Source organism: Setaria viridis, chromosome 2 (genome assembly GCF_005286985.2).
Source record: "Setaria viridis chromosome 2, Setaria_viridis_v4.0, whole genome shotgun sequence".
NCBI classification, from domain to species: domain Eukaryota; kingdom Viridiplantae; phylum Streptophyta; class Magnoliopsida; order Poales; family Poaceae; genus Setaria; species Setaria viridis.
Window position 1 is genome coordinate 37954629 of NC_048264.2, and position 22212 is coordinate 37976840.

Below are 22212 nucleotides of genomic sequence, written 5' to 3' on the forward strand. Positions count from 1 at the left end.
TATCAAATTGCTAGGATTGTCTTAGTTCACCTTTAGAAATTCTCTTATGGCCATAACCTACAAAGATATGTATGAGCACTTAGCTTGTTGACACAATTCCACGTTGGTGTGCAACTTTTTGATTCACTTGAGTGCATTTTGATGACACTTTTATCAGAAGTGGGCTTGTTTGAGTGGTGAACGTCATCTAGCTGGATATCTAGATAAGGACTGGTGTCATTTGGATCCACTACTGCTTTGTGTTGGGTAATGCCCTATTTGTTGGTGTTGATTACACTTGATCGAAAGAGACATTTTTGTCTGGGAATATAGTGTGCACTTGAATCGTGCAAGCTAAGTCTGACCATCTGAAGAGAGTTGGAGAACAAGTTCTGCTATATTATTCTAACCTTAACGTGGTTCGTGTGCGCTTAACACGTTAGTCAGTTGATACGAAACATTCAGTCAAAATATCATCCTGATGCTGACCTAGAATGGCTAACCCATGAAAATGAGTCCTGTTAGTGTTAGACCTGTAGTGCCAATGGTATTTTGTGTTAGCTCACTGCTCTTGTCTCAGCATCCATATTTCAGGGCTATTATTTCAGTAACACTATCCTATGATTGTCCTGTTGATCAAGCATTAAAAAAAAGTTCGAAGAAACCCCTAGATGGTTATGATTTAACAGAAAATGACAAATTTAGTCCAGTGACGGTTTGGATTATGCATTCTCATATGGGCTCGACACTTTCTGAATTTGATTCACAATTGCATATGATTTGTCCAGGGGACCGGGACCTGATGAAATTTCAATTTGTTTAATTTCAGCGTAATCTGCTGGCCCATAACGGAGCAGCCAGTCTGCCAGGAACCGCTTGATCCACCTGTGCTCAACCCCCCCCACATGTCTCCGCACCGCTGAAGCCGCGGAAAAAAGCGTCACTGGATATCGGCGTAGTCGACGGCGCCGTAGGGCTGGAACCACTCGGCGAGGAGCCCCTTCTTCCTCCTTGGGTCGCAGCCCATGTCGCGGCACAGCTCGTCGTTGTACCAGATGTTCACGGCGCCGAGGCACGACCGCCGGAACCTCTCCCCGTTGCTCCGTCGCATGTACCCGCCCCACTCCGCCACGCTCTGCTCCATCCGCGCCACGCCCGGCAGCCGGAACGCGCCGTCCAGGAACCGCGCCACCCACTTGGCCATCATCTCGATCGAGAAGATGTTGGTCAGGCTCTCCGAGTACCCGATCACCGCCATCTGCGGGATCCGTGGGTGCACGCACTCCCTGCACGCATTCACAAGTTTGTGAAACGAACCAAGAAGAATGAGCTCCTATCCTATGACTGACTCACCTGTAAAGAGGGACGGTGGTGTCCGACGAGCCGGCGACGATGTCCTTCACCCGGGGCGACACGAACATGTCCCTGAGCTTCTGATCGCCGCGGAACCCTGTGGCGAGTATCACCAGGTCGGCGGGGACGACGCGCCGGTCGGCGCCGTCCAGCACCAGGCCGTCCTCGCAGAAGCTGAACGCCCCTGACCGCCTGATGACGATGCTGCCGCCCCTCACCTTGTCGTAGAACGCGTCTGGCAGCATGCCGATGTTGCACGACGAGATGGACCCGGCGAACCCGAGCTCCGGCTCCATGCCGTGCTCCCGCATCGGTATCGCCTTCTTGTAGTATGCCTCCGTCACCTTCGATATCAGCCACGCCTGCAGAGAATGTCGAGTGCAAGGAGCAAGCAAGTCTCTGAATACATTTTCTTTTTTGTGGTTCATGCGTTTTGCGTACCAAAGGCGTGAGCAACGTGGCGAGGAGGGTCGACGCCAGGCCGGCGCCGGGCTTGCGCACCATCAGCTGCGCGAACCGGTTCATGTAGAGGTACCCCAGGTTGAGCTTGCCCCAGACGTTGACGTCGTGCAGCAGCCATTGTGGGCTCCTGCAGACCATCGTGCACGGCCGCTCGGCGCCTGACCACCAAGAAACGAAGAGGTGGCAATAAGCACGCGTCATCAGAGCGTCAGGGGACTCTTCCATGTCGAAGGCGACTGACCGTTGGCGTCGGCGCACTCGGCCGCGATGTCGAAGGCGGACTTGCCCGAGCCGACGACGGCGACGCGCTTGCCCCTGACCAGCGCGGCGGCGTCCGCGTCGTTCATGTCGGAGAAATCCATGGAGTGGAGCACCCGCCCGCGGAACGCGTCGGGGCCGACGCCGGGCGGGAACTCCGGGATGTTGGGCACGCCGCTGAATCTCCCGATGCACAGGATCAGGAAGTCGAACTCGTACGTCTGCGCGCGGCGGCGAACCCGAACATCAGGCAACCTTAGTCGATGCCAATCCTGTACCCTCGCTCTAGTGCTCCGACACGTCCTTGGAGGCTCAGAACACGTACCTGCGTGGCGTCGGAGTCGCCGTGACGCACGGTGAGGCGCCACCGGCCAGCGCCATCACCGCCGAACGCCTCGCCGTTGCCCGCCCACAGCTCCGCGTTAGCGCCGTCGTCGGTGCCGACGAACTCCGCGGCGACGACCTTGCTCCGGAACCTGACGCAGTCTTCGACGCCGAAGCGGCGCGCGTAGGCGGCGAGGTACGCCACGACCTGGTCGTGGCGCGGGAACGCGTCGGCGTCTTCCGGCCACGGGAAGTCGGAGAAGCGGTAGCCCTGGTTGGGCGACTGCAGCCTGGTGGTGGCGAGCGTGCGCGTCCACAGGCCGCCGACGGCGGCGCCCGCCTCGAACACCACCGGGCGGAAGCCCCGCGCCAGGAGGTGCTTGGACGCGGCGAGCCCGCTCGTGCCGGCGCCGACGATGGCCACACGCTTCGCCGCCTTGTGATCCATTGACGCCGCCGCTGTGTCTGGTGGTCCTTGCCGGCAGCTTCGGTGCGGGTGGATCTCGGGGGCGACCATTTTCGTATTTAAATATTGGCGCGAGGCATGTGCGGTGTTTTTCAATGCCGGGATTTGATCTCTTATTTTGGTTTGATTCGGTATGGGTTGAAGTACGGGCGATTCAACGGTTGCTGCGGAAATTTTTGCTCGGATCTTTGCAGCGGGGAACGTGCAACGATGGAACAAATAGCGTCTAATAGTGCACAACCCTTCCGTAAGTATGGACGGTAATACCATTTTCCTTGATTCAGGTTTCTCGACCCAGTCAATGCAGGAGCTGGGTACTATGCCACGGACCTGCCGCGGTTTGATTTTGCTGAAGTCAGAAAGCACATGTACTGATGTACCGGGACTCCCTATCTTGTGAAAGATGATTAAGGTCAGTCTCAATGGAAGTTTCATAGGAGTTTTATGAGCAACTTCCTATCTTGTAAAAGATGATTAAGACCAGTCTCAATGGGAGTTTCATAGGAGTTTCATGAGCATTAAATTTGTTGCCACATCAGCAAAATTGCTGACTTGGCAATATTATTATGAGGGAGAGTTTCATCGTATAAGAGAGGAGTTTCATCCCTTTGACATTCAACTAGTACAGTCATCGTATAAGAGAGGAGTTTCATCCCTTTGACATTCAATTAGTACAGTTACCAAGTTTTCAGTTTTGGTAACTGTATAATGAAACTGTGCAGTTAAACTGGTCTAAGCTATGCATCTTACATTGGGCCGATCAACTTTAGCCATTGCAGTTCACCAATCACCCACCTCGGAAATGTTTTAACAATCAACATCTTATTACACTGAATTAAACAATCTATGAACACTGTGTTAACATTTGAGATGGGCTAATTCAACATTTTTAGGGTTGGCTAACTAACAACATATCCTAGCTCGCCCACATCATATGCCTCCCACCAGATACATCTTGCGGAAAAAAGTGAATAGAAAATATATGATGCACCGTGGATATTAATGGACCACCGTTTTTTTTCTCGCTTCACAATTCAACCCAGCTAATTATTTTTAACTAAAACCATATAATATCTTAGTTTGTTCTATTTTAAACTCGTTTTCAAATACTCGTACGGCAATTAATGGTACGAGGTTATTGTGTCATCGCGTAGGTATCTCCGCTGAATAGTCGCAGCCTTCGGTGCAAAGAAATCGTGAGAAAAAAGGGGCAGTCTGGGGACTTGGCACAGCTGAGTTCTTGTTCTTCGGCGCATATGTTCCCTTCTTGGACCGGCACTGCATTTCGTGAATAGCAAGAAGCACAGGCCTTTTCGCGGTGTGGGAGGGGCATAGCACAGGTCAAAGCTTAGCCGCAGTCCTTTTCAAAAAATAAAAATTATCCATTGCACGCGTGTTCTGCGTTCTTCTTCTTTTTCTTCTTCATTCTTTTTCTTTTCTTGACAAAACGAGCAGGTCAGCATTTCAAGAAATTGCCCTGGAGTTTTTTTTTTTAGGTTCATTGCGCTGGAGTTCTTCCGGACGAAGAATAACCAGAAATCCAAACCTACACCGAAGAGCCTAATGGGCCTACAAATTGGGCCTCCAATCTCCCAGCCCAACCAGTGCGGCCTCCTTCCTCTTCCTCATTCAACCAACAGTGCCCCCTGACCTGTGTGCCAAACTCGCACTCGACGCTCCGTTTCTCCCCAGCTTGCAACGCCGTTGCGATGGGTCTCCACCCCATCGATAAACCCTAGCTCATCCTCCTCCCATCCCAGCTCGTCTCTCCCATCGGGCTACCACCTCCAGGTGAGAAGCTACCCCGAATCTCACTTCTCTTACCTTGGCGCTGGCCCGATTGGCAATGCCCGTTCGTCTTGTTCTTCGAATGTCAGTCGTGGGATTGCTTTTAGGGTTCTTGATCTTCGATTGAATTGAGCGGGAGCGTGTGTAGTCGTGGGTATTTCTTGTTCCAAAACCAGCTATACCAGCCCTCAATTTCTAGGCTCGCAGCTCCATGGTTTTAGACTTTTAGTCTGACCTCATCTCAATGGCATTTTGACACAATTTTTTGATTCTTGGAATAAATTGTTTTTTTACCCCCAGTGACCTGGAAATTTGTCGAGGGATTGTACACTTAGATGCGTTAGTCTTCTAGGATTACACCTTTTATTGTCATTGCTTGACTCTCTTGGTGATATGAATTGTGCTTGTCAGACATTTAGGGAAGTAGTACCTTTGGTGCTGCAGAAGTTAATTAATTTGGCTGTAGAAAAAAAGAGAATGCAGGGTGCATACCTTTACTGTTAAGGCATCCTGTTCACTGTGGTTGCGAGATGAAATCAAAATCATGCTTTTCCTTTTTCTATAAAAGGAACAATAGAATCTACTGAAGTTGTGTGGCATACTGTAAGTTTGCAGTGAATTTCTTTGTCATATATGGCTCCATCGTTTATCATAAATGAACGGAATCGAATACACAATAAACTTTGAGAGGTATCTGATTGGTACCTGGCTACCATATGTTATGAATGCGATATGGCGCCGAGGTCGACGAGGAGAGCGCAGGGGAGAACACAGGAAGAGATGAGCTTGAGAGTTGGAACGGAGCAAATAATGCGGCGGCGAGCTGTTGTCGCCGGCGGACGAGGAAGTTTCCCTTGCCACTGTCGAAGAACAGCTCCCACCCTGAATGGGAGAGCTTTATTCCTTCGATGATCCAATCTAATACAAACTACTGGCCTTTATAGAATAGGCATCAACTTAACTCACAAGCAACTAGCAATCGTAACAAACTACTATCCTATCCCGTTCCACTTGATCCGAAACAGCTCAGCCACGTTGGTTTGTTGCCGTGTCAGTTGTGGACTCTCCCTTTTTGCGCCTGCTATACGTGTTCCTATAGAAAAAGGAGTCCACAACACCTTCCCCCTCCCCGACAAACAGCCTATCCTCGAGCTGAAATTGAGGATAAGAGGCCTTGAAATCCTCCACCGAAGTCCAAGTTGCATCCGCAGCTGAATGACCTTGCCACTGCACCAAGACTTCCCAGACACCCCGGTATAGGCGAGCACGAATCACCTTCGGAGCAGGAACAACCCGACCATGTACCAATGGTGGCAATGGTACTAGTGCACCAACAGGAGGAGCACCCATGAACTTCTTGAGCAAAGTGACATGGAACACATCATGAATGCGAGCATGAGCAGGCAATTGGAACTTATAAGCAACGGAGCCTACTCGTTGCAATACCTGAAAAGTTCTGTCCAGAAATTGCTTGTGAAAATCGGGTCATGATCACTGACAATGGAACAAGGAAACCCATGTAGTCTCACAATACCATCGAAGAAAGCCCGAGCGGCTGAATTAGCAGAATAAGGATGACCCAATGGAATGAAATGAGCAAATTTCGAGAACCGATCAACCAGTGTCAAACCTTAGATGGAACTGGTAAAGGTTGTAACAAACCTGCTGGGTGCAAATGTTCGGAATTGTTGGGCTGACAGACCTGATAGCCCCGAACAAATTCACGAACCAAGCGACTAGCGTGGGGGTTGTAGAAGGACATATGGAAATGGTGCAGAGTTTTTTGAGTACCCTCATGGCCCGTGGTGTGCGCATCCTGTAGCAACTGTGGCCACATAGGGGAATCATCAGGGACATATGCGCGACCTTTAAAGAGAAGAAGACCATTCACCTCAGACCACCCTTCCGGAGCCGAACCTGCAAATATTTGTGCCTGCAAGTCCACAACAAAAGCATCAATAACCAGTTCAGTGCGCAGGGTGTCGAACACCTCGAATGCTGGAAGAGAAAGTGCGTAGAGCAGGGTAGCATTCCCAGCGTGACAACGCATCAGCAGCAATATTTAGTTTGTCGAGCCTGTATTCCACTGTTAAATCATAGCTAAACAACTTACTAACCCATGTGTGTTGTGGAATCATCGACAGGCGTTGATCGAGAAGAAACTTCAAACTCTGGTGATCTGTGCAGACTGTGAGTGGGCGGCCCCAAAGGTACGGCTGCCAGTGGCGAACCGCCTTAACCAACCCGATCAGCTCACACTCATAGGCCGGTAGCTTGGCGTGATGGGCCGCCACAACGCGACTGAAGAAAGCGATGGGGCCATCACTTTGATGGAGAACCGCGCCAAACCCGGCGCCCGAGGCGTCGCAGTCGACGACGAAGCGCTTGGTGAAGTCCGGCAGATGAAGCAAGGGTGCTGCCATGAGTGCCGCCTTCAGGGCCTTGAACGCCTGGTCCGCAGCCGTTGTCCAATGGAACGCATCCTCCTTGAGCAAAGCAGTGAGCGGCGCGACCACCGTCCTGTAGCCCGCAATAAACTTACGGTAGTATCCAGTGAGCCCTAGGAAGCCGCGGAGGGCACGCATGGTGTGCGGCTGTGGCCAAGCCACCACAACCTCCACTTTGGCCGGGTCCATGGCGACCCCGGCAGCTGAGATGACGTGGCCAAGATATGCCACAGACTCCTGCCCAAAAAAACACTTGGAACGCTTGGCGAAGAGCTGGTGATCGCGCAACAATTGCAGCACCATCTGGACCTGCTGTAAATGTTCTGACCACGACGAGCTATAGATGAGAATATCATCAAAAAAGACAACAACGAACCGCCGTAAGAAGGGCTTCAAGCTAGCGTTCATCAATGCTTGAAACGTGGTCGGCGCGTTAGTGAGGCCGAAAGGCATGACCAAGAACTCAAAGTGGCCGTGGTGGGTGCGGAATGCCGTCTTGGCCACATCCTCGGGGTGCATGCGCACCTGGTGGTAGCCACTCCAGAGGTTGATCTTGGTGAAGAATCTGGCGCCACGAAGCTCGTCGAGGAGCTTGTCGACCATCGGAATTGGGAACTTGTCTTTCACCGTCTTGTCGTTGAGCTCTCGGTAATCCACGCAAAAATGCCAGTTGCTGTCATGCTTGCGGACGAGGAGAACCGGCGACGAGAACGGCGACGTCGAGACACGGATGATGCCCTAGGCTAGCATGTCCTCGCACTGGCACTCGATTTCATCCTTCAGTAGCTGGGGGTAGCGGTATAGCCGGACCGTGATGGGCGCCATGCCGGGCAGGAGGTGGATGCGATGATCTTGATGGCGTGGCGGTGGCAGGCCCCGAGGTTTGGTGAAGATGTCGCCGTATTGCTGCAGGATGTCCTCCATCAAATCCCGTGTAGCGGTGAGGGCTGCTAAGCTGACGCCTGTGCCGCCAATGTCGTGCCACAAGATGGCACGTCCCTTGTACTGGAATGCCATGGGTAGCTCGTCGAAATCCCATTTGATTGGCCCTAGCGTCTTGAGCCAATGGACGCCGAGGACGACATCAAATCCATCCAACGCCAAGGCATAACAGTCAATGGAGAATGTTTCGTCGTGGATGTTGAACGACATGGCCATGCAGATTCCTGGGCAGCCCAACCGCTCCCCATTCGCGACCTGGACGCGCAGACCAGTCCGGGGCGTGACAGCGAGGCTGAGGCGGCGCGTGACGTCGTCACGGATGAACGTGTGTGTGGAGTTGGAATCCAGCAAGGCCGTGAGCTCGACGCTGTTAATCCGCACGCGAAGGCGGATGGTGTCGGCCGTTGTGACGCCGGTGAGTGCATGCAGCGAGATGCACACGTCGTCCTCGGAGATGTCTGTGCCGTCAACCTCTGTCTCCTCCATGGACAAGTAGAAGACCCGCCGTGCCCAGAGCACTTGTGATCCTTGGTGAATTTTTCCGGACAGAAGTAGCACAAGCTGCTAGCTCATTTCTTCGCGATCTCGTCGGCGGACAGGCGGCGGAAACGGGAACGCGGCTGTTCGTCCGGTTTGGTGGCCGTGGATGCGGATGGCATGGTCGGTGCACGTGGGCGAGGTGTCGAGCGCGACGGCGTTGCGTTGATCGCACGCTCAGCCTCCTTAGAGCGAAGTTCAAAGGCGTGTGCCAGACTCAGCCGTTTGCAGATTCGATGGCCGTTGCATCTCGACGTCGGAGGACAATGGCTGGCCCAATCCAGAGGTGAAGAGATCAATCTGGTGCTGGGGCCCAAGCTGGTCGCAGCGGCACAACAATGCTAAGAACTGCCGCTGGTACTCTTCCACTGTTCTCGTTCGGTGGAGGCCCTTGAGTTCACCTAGGGCGTTGGAGCGCATCGGCGTACCGAAGTGAATAGTGACGAACTCGGCGAACCGCGGCCATGAGACGATGACAAAATCCCGTTCCAGCTGGTAATATCATTGGGACGCCACCCCTTTGAGATGCAGGGAAGCCATCCACACCTTCTCTTCGTCCATGGTGCCGTGTCCGCGGAGGAAGATGTCGCAGCTGTTGAGCCACGGAAGTGGATCCGTCTCGCCGTCGTACTTGGGAAACGACAGCTTGGGCGGCCGCGGTTGGCGCCAAGCGCCATCGTGACGGGTGTAGCGGTCGCGAGGAGCGCCGTCGTAGCCGCCGCTGTTGCCGTTGTCGTCGCCGCTGCCGCCGCCACCACGGCCGGATGCGCGGCGCTCGCCGCCTGGTGGTACTTTGCCTGTGATCTCGGAGTCGTCGCCGCCGGTTTGGAACTTCTCCGTGCGCGTGATGCGATGGTCATGGGCATCCAATCGATTGTTGATGGTCGAGAGTTGCGCAATGATGCAGTCAAGCTTGGCGGAGTTGGTCGCAGGACCGTTCCCAAGGTCGGCCATGGGTGAGGATGGCGATACCCCGGCACTAGTCTCTGGTACCAATTGATATGGCATTGAGGTCGACGAGGAGAGCGCAGGGGAGAACGCAGGAAGAGATGAGCTTGAGAGGTGGAACGGAGCAAATAATGCGGCGGCGAGCTGTTATCGCCAGCGGACGAGGAAGTTTCCCTTGCCACCGTCGAAGAACAGCTCCCACCCTGAACGGGAGAGCTTTATTCCTTCGATGATCCAATCTAATACAAACTACTGGCCTTTATAGAATAGGCATCAACTTAACTCACAAGCAACTAACAATCGTAACAAACTACTATCCTATCCCGTTCCCACTTGATCCGAAACAGCTCAGCCATGTTGGTTTGTTGCCGTGTCAGTTGTGGACTCTCCCTTTTTGCGCCTGCTATACGTGTTCCTATAGAAAAAGGAGTCCACAACAGAATGTTATATTTACAGCATCTTTTACTGTTTTCCTACTCCATCATTATTATTTTTTTGCTACTTGCATGACTGCTTGCAGTATTGTTATATTCTAGTCCAGCAGCTAGATACTTCTGCTGCTCTGCAAGGTTTATTTGCTTGGTTGATAGATATGAAAGTCCTGCTCTGCAAGTCGTAGTGCAGTGTTGTATTCTTGTTTCTTACTAATATCTTACCGCGTCTTCTTGGAGACTCTGTTCTCTCTGCTCTGCACTAGAACTGTCAATGCTATTTTTCTAGAGAACAAAGTAAGCAAAGCTACCCAGCTACATTCTGCAACTATGTAATACTGCATCAGATTGTAACTGGAAACTGCACAACAAACATAACCAAAAATACAGAACCTAATGGTAGAAATGGCTTGGTGTGCCTTAACTCTCCATACTTGTTGGTTACTATTTGCTACTATCCTTATCCTTGGCTCAGCAGAACCTACCTGGTGCTGGTGTCTGATGAGTATATAATTCATCCAGCCTGTTTATCTGCAGGACCACCATGCCTGCTGGTGACAACCCGCACTCAATTTCAGAGAAAAAGGCAGCATTGCGGGAGTCTCCAAAACGGACTAAGAATGTTGTTAATGAGCAACCTGGGACTTCCTTCTCTAAAGACAAAGTTGCTGCTACAGTTGGCCTCAAGCGACCACAACCTTATGGCCCCCTGAGTCCAACAAACCATCACACGCTGGGCAATCCAGGGGCAAATGGCCATCTTGTGTATGTGCGCAGGAGGCCTGACACTGATCAAAGCAAAGGAGGCACTTCTGCTCGTGCTGAAAGTTCCAGTTCTATAAGCACAAAGAAACCTGTTGCAGGAGGATCACAGCCACAGGAATCAAGTCTGAAGCATCAGAACAATGTACCTCACACCCAGTCCTCTCCTCAATTCGCATCTCCTGCTGCAGGTACTGCCTCCCCTGCTTTGCAATCCACAGTTTTGCTGGCTCAGCATTCCTTTGGGAAGCAATCTCCTGGAAAGATTACTGCTCGACCAACTAATGATGTGATTACTAGTTTGCCACCAAGCAATATGGTGTCCTCTACTCCAACGCTTCAAAGCTCTGCAGCTGCTGATTTGGTGACTAGCAGTGTTTTGGCTACTAGTGCAACATCTACCCTGGCACCTGATCGAGCTGATCCACCAAGATCAAGCAATCAAGATTGGAGTGATAGATTTATTCAGCTGCAGGCATTCTTGAGAAATAATGAGCAATCAGGCAAGGAAGAGTATATCCGCAGCAAGCAATCTCCAGGAAAGGTTGCTGTTCGGCCAACTAATGGTGTGACTACTAGTCTGTCACCTCGCAATGTGATGTCCTCTACTCCAGTGCCTCAAAGCTCTGTAGCTGCTAATTTAGCACATAGCGGTGTTTCATCAGCTACTAATGCAGCATCTCGTGCTGCTATATCTGCTGCTAATTTAGTATCTAGCAGTGTTTCGGCTACTACCGCAGCATCTAATAATGCTATATCTGCTACTAATCTAGCACCTAATCGAGCTCATCCACCAAGATCAAGCAATCAAGATCGGAGTGATCGATTTCTTCGGCTGCAAACATTCTTGAGAAATAATGAGCAATCAGGCCAGGAAGAATATATCCGCAGTAAGCAACTCATTTATCTTAGTTCAATGCAATTTACTGCAATCAGGTCACGCAAATTTTGTGTTCTCTTACAAGAATGTAGTTTACTGCAACTGTTACATTGATCTTACATGTCATATCCTTTGGCTGAACTGTAGTGCTTCGGTCTTTGTCATCTGTTGGACTAAGTAAGCATGCCATTGAGCTGGAGAAACGGGCAGCCAATCTTTTGGTTGAGGAAGGTAATACCTGCAATCCGTTTTTTTTTCTTTTTCTTTTTCAGCTCTGAAGTTATATTTCGGTGTTACCAGTTCTGCTACTCAAGTGACTGAATCTCTTTATGGAAGCATGAGCTGTTGGCTTGACATTTACTTTGTTACACCCATCAGGGAAGGAGCTGCAGAAGATGAAAGTTCTGAATGTTCTGGGCAAGCTTTCGCCCACTGATGCTCCACAGTTCCCAGCTCAGCCCGCTACTGTCAAGCATCTGCCATTCCCAGCTCGCCGATGAAAGGAGTGGGTGATTTGGTTATGTTGCTGCATAACAGGCATTCAACCAAGTTGCTTCTGAACTCTTGCCACCTGAATGCCGTGTCACGGTCACAATTGTTGCGTTGTCTGTAAGAACAGGCCTTGTATATCCATCCGGATGGGTTAGAGTAGATTGACTGACATGCTGTCATGGTGGTATCTTACAATCTGTTGTGCCATTGTTGGAAATCTGATGCAACCATTAACTCTAAGACGGCTGCTTCATAGAGTTTCTTCTCTGGCCAACTCAGCACCCTTCTGTGCAAGCTTTCACCGACTGGTACTCCAGAATTTCCATCTCAGCACCCTTCTGTTGTGCATCTGCCTAGCAAAGCCCGTTGTTGAGAAGAGGTGGAAGAATGGGTGTCTACAGTGAACTTTCTTCTGAACTCTTGCCACCTGAAATGTTGTGACATGGTGATGATCGGTGTGTTGTCTGAGAGAACAAACCTTGCTATATATATGAATCTATCATGTTGACTTGCACTAAATCGACTGACATGCTTTTGGCGTGCGCAGCTTCCGATAGTCTGATGTGACAATGCACTCTTAAGATGGCTGCTTAGGGCGGGTCCTTCTCTGGCCATCACATTATTCATAATCCGTGCAACTGCGAATTCAAAAAGTCTAACCAAAGCAGAAAAGAAAGTTAACAAAATTTCGGGAAAAGTTTATGCAACTGCTTCAAGTTAAGAAATGTTGTTCAGCAAGTTGACGTGTTGCATTGATACAGACCGTATCTTGTTTAATTGCACGGGGACATCAGGTATCAAATAAGAATGAGATCGCTGGCAAGTTGACCATTTGAGCCGAGATGCTTCATTATTGATGCTTACGACTAACCATGTCGACATAATTTACAAAGGCTATCACCAAAATAAATTCCGGCTCCCTGCTAAGCAGCAGACTATATTTACTTGTTCTAATTGAGAGTTGAAGGGCAAAAAAAGAAAAAAGCACCAACATGGTGTAGATCTGTGGAACACAGTTGTTTTTTTACTTTGTTTCTATCTTCCACAACTACCACTTGTTGCAGATGAACAACTTGACCAGTAAAATTGATGCCGTTTAGGGCAAAAATTATGCAACTGAGCACAAGTCAGAACCATTCTTCTCAGCTCCTACGCCAAAGCAGCAAGCCACAAAGAACACAAGACTAAATGAATCAAGCCTGAATTTCTGTGTGAACCAGAAAGATTAGGACTCCGATTACACTATCGTCAGAAAATGCAACAGGTGAACCATGGGATATTGTACACTATAGTTCGCATGACCTTTGTCGACAAATACAATTTTGTTTGCTGAAGAAAATAGTTCGCATGACGTGCTCTATGAAAGATCAGTAGACATTCAGGCAATTCTGACCTTATTCTCCTTTGCCACTTACTGAAACTTTGCACAAGCACCACCTCGGTGAGTTCAGCAATATGCAGGTTGAGAGCTGTAGCAAGTTCTTTGGCATATATTTTGGCCAGATACTTCAATTATATATACAGCTTCCTTAGACTTGACGACATCAGTAATCGACACACGATCAAGGAGACCGGACCGAGCATCCAAGCACACCATTCGCTCGGCAAACGTCAGGGATGCAGTAACTTTCAGCGGCCGTTGTTTTCAGAGTTCCATCATGCATTGGTTCCTGACGGGTCTACTCTACCGTGGATGCTGTTCCTGGTGCACATAGCAAATCCGAAATTATACTCCTCCATGAATCCATCTTCCTTGACTTGGAATATTCAAAATCCCACGGTCCGATGCAGTTCAGTACAGCCTCGAGATTTCGATTTCAGATTAGTTGTCAGATTCCGAGTATCCCATGATCGCGCCACACTGTTGCATGACTCAATTATTAATGTGAACCCCTCATCAGATCCACCAGTCCTCCACAAAGTTACCTGTGAAAAATGATCACTCCTGCAACTGAGCCCTTGCTGTGTATTGGTGGAGGGCCCTGGCCTGCCAAGGCTATAACATGGGTGCTCACCTCATTTTTGAACGGAAAGAAAAATGAGGTGAGCACTCCTTGAATGAGTGCTAGAGCTCCTAGTAAGTTAAAGAAAGAAAAGCTCACTGTTGTGCAAGGTTATCAGACTACTTCAGGAGATACTACTAAATGTCTCATTTAGTGATGTTGCTCTCTTGGCAAATCCTTCATGAACATGCAGAAAGATGCACAGAGAGCAAACAATTCACGTAAGCTAGTGTTTATTAATTGCTAGAAAACAACACCCCTGATATATTATATCTATAGTTTTACATGTTCCCAGGCCGAACTGGATCCACGGTGGTGATGACTCCTCGTGGGCCCCAAAAATTAGGTGGCCCTTGGGCTGGGACCCACTGACAAGAGAATTTTATTTAACCACCAAAACGGTATCTGATTGGCGGGAATTAACAAGGCCTCCACAGCTGGTGGAGGGGTGCTGATGGTATATTGGCATGCCACTAAAGAACATAATAGCTTTTGGTCAAACAATGAGCAAGTAGCAAATAGATGTATTTCAATGAGCTCTATGGCAGTGACTCAACTAATATAGAAGAGGGAAAGCAAGCAGAGAAAAGTGGGCACTCCATTTGTTTTATTTTTGGGTGGTGTCATGGTACATCACAGGCGAGCATTCTTGGGTGCCTTGCACTTTATCATTGATGTCACTCTCCAACTAGTGTCTTCTACTCTTCATCCAATTGAGCCAAGCGATCTGCATGGAGCCACAAACAAAGTAGCATAAACAACCACATGATGGCCTGTCACTACAAAACAGATTCGCTCAGAAGGAATACAAAAGGTAAAGCTGCTTTTCCATGCTAGATTAAATCAGAATGACAGTTAAGACCAAATTGTAGGCTGTAATCTTGATGTGTGATTTAACCATACCATTTTCTTAAAAACAAAGTCATAATACTAGAAGCGCGTTTCAAAATAAAAATGTTCAAAGTTTATACAGAAAAGCAGGCCTATATTACAATATTACACCTGTACTGTGCTGGCTTGTTGCATCGTCAAGAGGCACCAAGATTCCTGTACATGTCATGGAATAATGAATCAAAGCCTATTTTAACGCATTCCTCCCTCATCAGGGCGCAGAAACATGTTCACATGGGAGGAATCAAGCAAAATGCAGTTAGTACAAATAGTAAGTTACATCTTGAAAATATTTAAAGCACTTCCAAAACAGGAACAGCCTTGGGAATAAAAATCTATTGCTCCATCATATGATTAACCTTTCAAATTGGACTTTGGTATCCGGATCACATGTATCTCCACCCAAACCACAATTATGTTGCTAGTTTATTGATCTCTGCTCACTAGAGCGTTGGAATAACTTGTACTTTTTAACCTCCCTGAGTAAAGAACTACAGAAAATAAATAAAAGTAAAGATCAAAGATGATTAAATTAAAAGACCAGCCAATCACAAATAGACAAGTACATATCTGGCCGTACATATGTAGCTTTACGAGATGCAATCCTAGGAGCATGCACAAATCATATTTAAATAAGCAAGTACTTCTATGATCTCTAGGAATATTGTTGAGCTCATAAAGCGTGTAGCGTTAAAATAAATATGGTGCAACACTCATAATTGTATCATGATTTAGTATGAACTTTTATCATTTTACCTCTCCTTTTACCTGAAGTGTCGAAGCATTTTTACATAAACATTTGGAAACAGTTGTTCCTTTTAGCTTGGAGATATTTAGAAGCAAACGAGATGACTGATGGGAATGCAACTGTAAATGTAATCATTCATTTGTTTCAAAGTAAAAATGTAATCGTTCATGGTGAAGAGAATTCTAGCCCTCTGTTTTTTTTTTCTCCGCTGGATTCTGCTGTTAACAGTCATATATATGGTGGTGGGAACATTACATGCTAAAACTCCTACATCTTTTGAAGTAGTTGTCCCTGAATCTGTGGTTTGCCGTTCTTTGCGTAGAGAGGACAAATTTTGGTTGGCCCTACACCAATATATGCGAGAATCTTCAATCAGTACGCCACCCCTGATCCCCCTCTATGTTGTCACCATTGAGGTGAGACCTGTTGCTTGCATTTTAGTGGTCTTGTTTGTGGTCCACCAGAACCAAAATTGACAAATGAATGTGTTAGCTATCAGCAATAGTTGCAACAAGTACCGGTAACTTTTTTGTACACATTCCTAAATTTTACACTAGATAACACAACATGAATAGACAGTTTGGGAATCCTAGAGCAACAGGTAAATGGTTTGCCTGAAAAATAGCCTCCCCCAGTTCCACCCCACCTTTCAAAACACTCATGTTTGTTTTGTTTTTTTTAAAAATCTCAACCACCCATGGTATTGTGAAAGAGAGGATTCGTACCAAGGAATCCTTCTCAAGCTGAATAATTACCCCCTGCAAGTTGACTTTAATATGGAAGCGGGTATGGTCGGATTCCTGCGTGGTGCAGCTGGGCCCCCCATGAGAGGGAAAGATTCTAACAAGTAAAGAACACAAAATTGCAGCGGTGGCCCCACAAGCTTTGTTGCTACGACACAACCAGAGAAAGGAGGGCAAAACCAAAAACAGGCCAGGCCAAGCAAATTTCTTCTCCTTTCGTCTCACGGGCACAGCAGCAGCAGGATCCACTAGAGCCTTTTTCCGGCGGTGAGCTGAGCAGCGCAGAGCTACTTGGTGGGTGGAGGCTAGCACCAAGCTAGCCAGGAGGAAGAGACGAGAGACAGTGCCCCTTTTGATGACAAGAAGGGAGGCGTCAGGCGTGTGATTACCAGTGAGCTGCTTGCTACCTCTCAATCAATCCCTTTCGTGCTTGCTTTCCGCTGAAAAAGATGTGTTCTTGCCTACTACCCACACCCTGCAATCTAAGGATATGCATGTCTAAGACAAAAAATCTGCTCAAGATTCTCATGCCCCCATGGTTTTCCTAGCCCAAGATGTGCATGGAGGCATGGAGCCTTGCCTCTCGATCTCCAGCAGGGGAGAAGTGAAGTGCTGTGTGTCTTGCATGCTCAAGCGTTTTTGTTGTCTATTGTTACCAAGTTTATAGCTGTATAAAGCTAGCTGTGATTATCACTGATTAGATGCAGTGTGGTGGTGTTGAACTGTGTGTGATCAGATCCTGAACGGGTTACCTGCATGGAAGAGGGAGGAGGAGACCCCCAGCCGAGCTTCTCCCTGCAGGCACGCACCCCATCCGAAGGCGGGGCGGCCGTGGACCTGGACCTTCTCGAGCAGCTCCTGTCCGGTGACAACGGCTGGTTCGACGTGGTGTCGCGCTCGCCCAACTCGCTGGCGTCTCCCCCACCCGCGGCCTTCTTCTCAGCAGACGTGACGGCGGCTGCCGTGACGACGACGTCGTCGTCGACGCAGGCCGCCTCGAGCTGGTGGATTCAGACGGGCGGCGCGAGCCCCTCCTCCGTCCGGGATAGGTTCAGCCAGGCTCTGTCCTACATCCGGGAGACGCAGAGCGACGGCGACGTGCTCGTGCAGCTCTGGGTGCCCGTCAGCCGTGGCGACGGGCGGCTGGTGCTGACCACGAGCGGCCAGCCGTTCACGCTCGACCAGAGCTCCGACAGCCTCATCCGGTTCAGGGAGGTGTCCACAAAGTACCAGTTCTCGGCCGACGTCAAGTCGGGGGACTCGCCGGGGCTGCCGGGGAGGGTCTTCATTGGCAGGCTCCCCGAGTGGTCGCCGGACGTCAGGTACTTCACCACCTACGAGTATCCCAGGGTAAGGGATGCACAGTACCTCGATGTCCACGGCACCATGGGCCTGCCTGTGTTCGAGAAGGGGAGCTACAACTGCCTGGGCGTCATCGAGCTGATCATGACAAGGCAGAAGCTTAACTTCACCTCTGAGCTCAACACCATCTGCAGTGCTCTCCAGGTACCAATCTCACAGCCTCTGAAAGTTCAGAGTAGTGTATCGCAAGTGTATTAGGTTAGGAGATCAAATCACCAGCTTAATCCATGAGAAAAGCAGCAGTTTGGTTACTGATGCCACCTTGGAGTACCTGCATGACAATGATTGCTGTAGAAAATGGTTTGAGTGTTTCCAGGTTTGGGCTTTCCTAATGACGATGATCTTTTGCAGGCAGTTAATCTGAGAAGCGCAGAAGTCTCAAGCGTTCCACGCGTACAGGTGAGCAGCAAAGAAATTATGTATTCATTGTATCCCAGCTTTGTTCATTGTTTCACAGCTGAATTTTTGGCAAATATTGCATTTTTTAAAATAAAGAATTTCAGGACCTGTATATTCCAAATTATATGATATAGCAATTCAACACTTACTGTTTGCATGATGCGGAAAGCTACTTCAAATTGCATTTAAGGAAAAAAAAACTTTGTCCCTATCTCAAATATAAAATAAGTGTAGATAAAGATATTGAGACATAAAACAAGGATACTTATATCTTCTAATGACTGCATGGCCACTCTTGTTGATTATCCACCAGTTCAGCACTGCTTCCTACAAAAATGCTTTACCAGAGATACTGGAAGTCCTGAGAGCAGCTTGCCTCACCCACAAGCTGCCATTAGCTCAAACCTGGGTCACATGTGCTCAGCAAGGAAAACGGGGCAGCCGGCATTCAGATGAGAACTACCCATACTGCATCTCCACCATCGACGAAGCATGTTTTGTGAATGAACCAGAGATGCAAGACTTCCATGATGCCTGCTCTGAGCACCACCTACTGCGGGGGCAGGGCGTTGCAGGGAAAGCCTTCACCACAAACCAGCCATGCTTCCTGCCAGATATTGGATCCTCAGCTAAACTGGACTATCCATTGTCTCACCATGCCAAAATCTTTAAATTAAAAGGTGCGGTGGCGATCCGATTGCGGTGCACGCGCACTGGGACGGCTGACTTCGTGCTGGAATTCTTTCTGCCAACAGATTGTCAAGCACTCGAAGAGCAGAAGGAAGTTCTGGACTCCTTGTCAGGTACCATGCGAAGTGTTTGCCAAACTCTACGAGTGGTCACCGACAAGGAGATGGAAGACGAGGCGATGTGGGAAACGAATGAGTTGAACTCATTTACTCCTCAAGGGAAGAACAAAGCTGAGGAGTTGTCCTTTGGAGGCAATTCAGCAGATCGTAGAGGAGAGGCCTCTTGGACAAGTCTAGCAGAAACTTCACAGCAAGAATCAGAGTTAGCTGCATTGCGAATGCATGGAATGTTCTCATCTGGAGGGCAGGGTCCATCTCTATCTGGTGTTCAGTCAGCTGCAGAAGGCAGCAAGGCAAAAAGGCGTACAAAGGCAGAGAAGACTGTGAGCTTGCAGGTTCTTCGGCAGTACTTCGCTGGTAGCCTGAAAGATGCAGCAAGGAGCCTTGGAGGTAAGTGAAATCATCAGATAAACGCAAGATTCAGCTATGGATAGTTTACTGCTTCAGTAGATACCATCAGTCATTTAATTATAGTGATACAAGTCATCGAACTAGCATGCTAATCTGATTAAGCAATAAGATAGTGTTATTTTATATAAGAAAGTCAACCGTCACATGCATGCCATAGTCAGAAGATGAACATTCTTATCACCCTTATCGTGATCTGTGTTTCCTTTCCCGTTTATAGTATACCACTAGACCCCATACATGGAAAGCGCATGAACATGAAGGGACACATGCAAAGTATAGCACAGTAGAAAGTCAACTTTTCATGAACTGACACTACAAACAATAATACTATCTAGAATTTGGTGAGCAGCTCAACCTTATGATTTTTGGCTGGTTGAGCAGACAGTATACATACCCTAGAATTGATCGGTTTCTCATACGGTCTCATTCATTGCTTACAGCTAAAAGCCAATCGGACAAAACAAAACACTCAACTAATAGTTTGAAATGTTCAACATGTTGCTCTCACCCTTGGGCCCACAAACTAACCTATCATAATGGGATTAACGGCAATTATGACATAACAATACACGCAGGAAGACATACTTTCCAAAATAAGCCCATAAACTAACTTATCATAATGACATGGTATGATGTTTTCGAACTAGAATAGATGGTTTTGGAGCTTCATGAGTCAACATAGCTCAAATTATATCTTCCAGACAAAAGGGGGCAGACAGCATCCTTATCATGTGTACATTGCATCTACAGATTGTGATAACATCTTTTATGATAGCATGCTTATATACGAGCTTCATCTAGTTGCAAATATACTAACAACTTATTTTATCTCCCACAGTGTGCCCTACAACCCTCAAAAGAATATGCAGACAGCATGGTATAACCCGCTGGCCATCACGGAAGATTAAGAAGGTAGACCACTCTCTAAGAAAGCTTCAACAGATCATTGATTCGGTTCATGGAGCAGAGACATCTTTCCAGCTCAACACCTTGTACAAGGATCTCACAAACACCTCAATATCATCTGAAAACAATTTGTCAGGAAGTATGACCATTCCTCCAACTAATCAGAGCAATCTTACCGACTTTGACAAGCACCAACACCACAAATCAAACAGCATTGTTCCATCAACTTCACCCTCACACTCTTCGTGCAGCCACAATTCTGATTCAAGCCCCTCATGTAGCGGTGGTGCAAGAAAACATGCACCACAGGGTATAATTGATCTGATGAAGTCAGGAAATCCTGTAAAAGACAGCCCTATTCAGACTCTGCAAACAGAAAACACTTCACTATATGAGCATTTCTCAGTTCATGAGGCACCGACAGATCTTCTACAGGATGTTACTGAAAAGGCTAATGGTGGACTACATTCTTCTCGAAGCCCATCATCCCCCAAGCAGAATGCAGAAGCAAATATGAGAGTAAAGGCAACATTTGGCTCAGAAAAGGTGAGATTCAGATTGAATCCCAAGTGCGACTTTCAAGAACTGAAGCATGAGATAGCAAAACGTTTGAGTATAGTAGACACAAGCTCCTTGATTTTAAAGTACTTGGATGATGATTCAGAGTGGGTCTTGATGACATGTGATGCAGATTTACAGGAGTGCTTTCATGTATACAAACTAGCAGACATCCAAACAATCAAAATTTCAGTTCATTTAGCTGTTAGTCCAGCTACAAGGGTCACTACTGGTCCCACTGGTTTGTCATGACAACAGTATGAGCCTCACCACTTTACGAGGTTCATTCAGAATTCTACCTGGATTACTTGGTTTTATACTTGGGAAACTGAGAGTCCACATTTTGTAGTCCACAAGGTACTATGTGACACCACGTCCCAATTCTGCTGTTAGATCAATTAGTCTTCGATCTGTTGCCCAGGTTAGGAACTGATGATGAAACTAGAGTACTCCATAATGGGAAGATCAATTCTAGGAATTAGGATAAACCGAAGTAAGTATGCATTGCTTGTAAATACTCTCACTGATGCACCTGAATCTATGAAAGACAATGCAGTTGATTGGTTTGATAGGGTGAAGTATCTATAAATCAGATTTGCTCCAACTCTCCAAGTATGTTTTGGTTCTTGGAATACTGATGTGCAATAATCGTTGAAGGCTGTTTTCGGATAATTGATCAGCTACAACAGTTCTTAAGACAACATTCCTTCATTGGCTGAGTGACCAGCATGCTCTGTTCAATGGACATGAAGTTCTGCTTCTGAAATTGCAATTTTCTGCATCAAGGATTAGTTCTAGAAATAGGATGATAGGACACTTACTTTGTTCAATTTGTTTGTCCTTTAAAAAGTTAAAAAAATTGTATTGTACACTCATGCTACACCATGGGCCTTTTTGGAAAGAATGTCTACTGCCTTACCCATTAAGGGTGTGTTTGGTTGAGCTGTGGCTTTTAAAAAAGTAGTTGTGAGCTGTGGGCTGTGAAAAAGTAGCTGTGAGCTGTGGGTTGTGGAAACACTGACGAGCTGTGGCTTTTGGGAAACACTAACGAGCGGACCCCACATGTCATTCATAGTCTACCCACTCAACCCTCTCCCTCTCTCACTGAGGAGCGGACCCCACTCGTCAGCCCTTCTTCTTCGACGGGGACAGCGTCGAGCTCGCCGCAGTCAGGGGAGGGGGCTCGAGGAGGAGGTCGCGCTGCCGAGACCAGGGCCGGGATAGGGGCCGCGCCCGCGCCAACCTCTGGGGGCTCGAGGACCTGCCGCTCGGGAGCAAGCCGGCCGAAGACCCGCGTTGGAGCTGTCGGCGTT

The 22212-nt window shown here is 48.2% G+C and overlaps 3 protein-coding genes and 1 long non-coding RNA gene across 7 annotated transcripts; 2 read left to right on the forward strand and 2 right to left on the reverse strand.

Moving 5' to 3' along the window:
- Positions 1 to 667: 667 nt before the first annotated feature.
- LOC117843159 (probable flavin-containing monooxygenase 1) lies at positions 668 to 3101 on the reverse strand. Of its 2 annotated transcripts, XM_034723719.2 has the most exons (5): positions 2378 to 3101; positions 2036 to 2273; positions 1774 to 1952; positions 1333 to 1694; positions 756 to 1265 (listed from the first exon to the last, which is right to left on the reverse strand). In XM_034723719.2, the coding sequence occupies exons 1-5, from the start codon at positions 2891 to 2893 to the stop codon at positions 920 to 922; spliced, it is 1641 nt and encodes a 546-aa protein (XP_034579610.1). In that variant the 5' UTR covers positions 2894 to 3101; the 3' UTR covers positions 756 to 919. The 2 variants fall into 2 exon arrangements, with proteins under 2 accessions (XP_034579609.1, XP_034579610.1); XM_034723718.2 differs by having other exon boundaries at positions 668 to 1265; positions 1333 to 1952; positions 2378 to 3095.
- Positions 3102 to 4464: 1363 nt separating this feature from the next.
- Positions 4465 to 12588, forward strand: LOC117844924 (uncharacterized). 3 transcript variants are annotated; one of them, XM_072291521.1, is made up of 5 exons: positions 4467 to 4633; positions 10473 to 10888; positions 11471 to 11587; positions 11725 to 11808; positions 11956 to 12588. In XM_072291521.1, exons 2-5 carry the CDS (start codon positions 10480 to 10482, stop codon positions 12075 to 12077), a joined length of 732 nt encoding a protein of 243 aa, XP_072147622.1. In that variant the 5' UTR covers positions 4467 to 4633; positions 10473 to 10479; the 3' UTR covers positions 12078 to 12588. The 3 variants fall into 3 exon arrangements, with proteins under 3 accessions (XP_034581664.1, XP_072147622.1, XP_034581663.1); XM_034725773.2 differs by having other exon boundaries at positions 4465 to 4633; positions 10458 to 11587; XM_034725772.2 differs by having other exon boundaries at positions 4469 to 4633; positions 10473 to 11587.
- LOC140221718 (uncharacterized) lies at positions 12358 to 18532 on the reverse strand. Its single transcript, XR_011897386.1, has 4 exons — positions 18088 to 18532; positions 15075 to 17978; positions 12598 to 14799; positions 12358 to 12496 (listed from the first exon to the last, which is right to left on the reverse strand). It is a non-coding gene; the product is annotated as an uncharacterized lncRNA (long non-coding RNA).
- On the forward strand, positions 16927 to 21841 carry LOC117844922 (protein NLP1). Its single transcript, XM_034725770.2, has 5 exons — positions 16927 to 17068; positions 17191 to 17960; positions 18168 to 18215; positions 18529 to 19414; positions 20274 to 21841. The coding sequence occupies exons 1-5, from the start codon at positions 16990 to 16992 to the stop codon at positions 21149 to 21151; spliced, it is 2661 nt and encodes an 886-aa protein (XP_034581661.1). The 5' UTR covers positions 16927 to 16989; the 3' UTR covers positions 21152 to 21841.
- Positions 21842 to 22212: the final 371 nt, after the last annotated feature.

Bases quoted from the DNA above. Each gene is read 5' to 3' on its own strand.
- LOC117843159 (XM_034723718.2), bottom strand. From the start codon at position 2,893: ATGGTCGCCCCCGAGATCCACCCGCACCGAAGCTGCCGGCAAGGACCA. The intron at 2,274-2,377 runs GTACGTGTTCTG...CGCCGCGCGCAG, and splicing joins GCGACTCCGACGCCACGCAG to ACGTACGAGTTCGACTTCCT. The intron at 1,953-2,035 runs GTCAGTCGCCTT...CTTGGTGGTCAG, and splicing joins CGAGTGCGCCGACGCCAACG to GCGCCGAGCGGCCGTGCACG.
- LOC117844924 (XM_034725773.2), top strand. From the start codon at position 10,480: ATGCCTGCTGGTGACAACCCGCACTCAATTTCAGAGAAAAAGGCAGCA. The intron at 11,588-11,724 runs GTAAGCAACTCA...GCTGAACTGTAG, and splicing joins CCAGGAAGAATATATCCGCA to TGCTTCGGTCTTTGTCATCT. The intron at 11,809-11,955 runs GTAATACCTGCA...TACACCCATCAG, and splicing joins CAATCTTTTGGTTGAGGAAG to GGAAGGAGCTGCAGAAGATG.
- LOC117844922 (XM_034725770.2), top strand. From the start codon at position 16,990: ATGGTTTTCCTAGCCCAAGATGTGCATGGAGGCATGGAGCCTTGCCTC. The intron at 17,069-17,190 runs GTGTGTCTTGCA...GTGTGTGATCAG, and splicing joins CAGGGGAGAAGTGAAGTGCT to ATCCTGAACGGGTTACCTGC. The intron at 17,961-18,167 runs GTACCAATCTCA...GATCTTTTGCAG, and splicing joins CCATCTGCAGTGCTCTCCAG to GCAGTTAATCTGAGAAGCGC.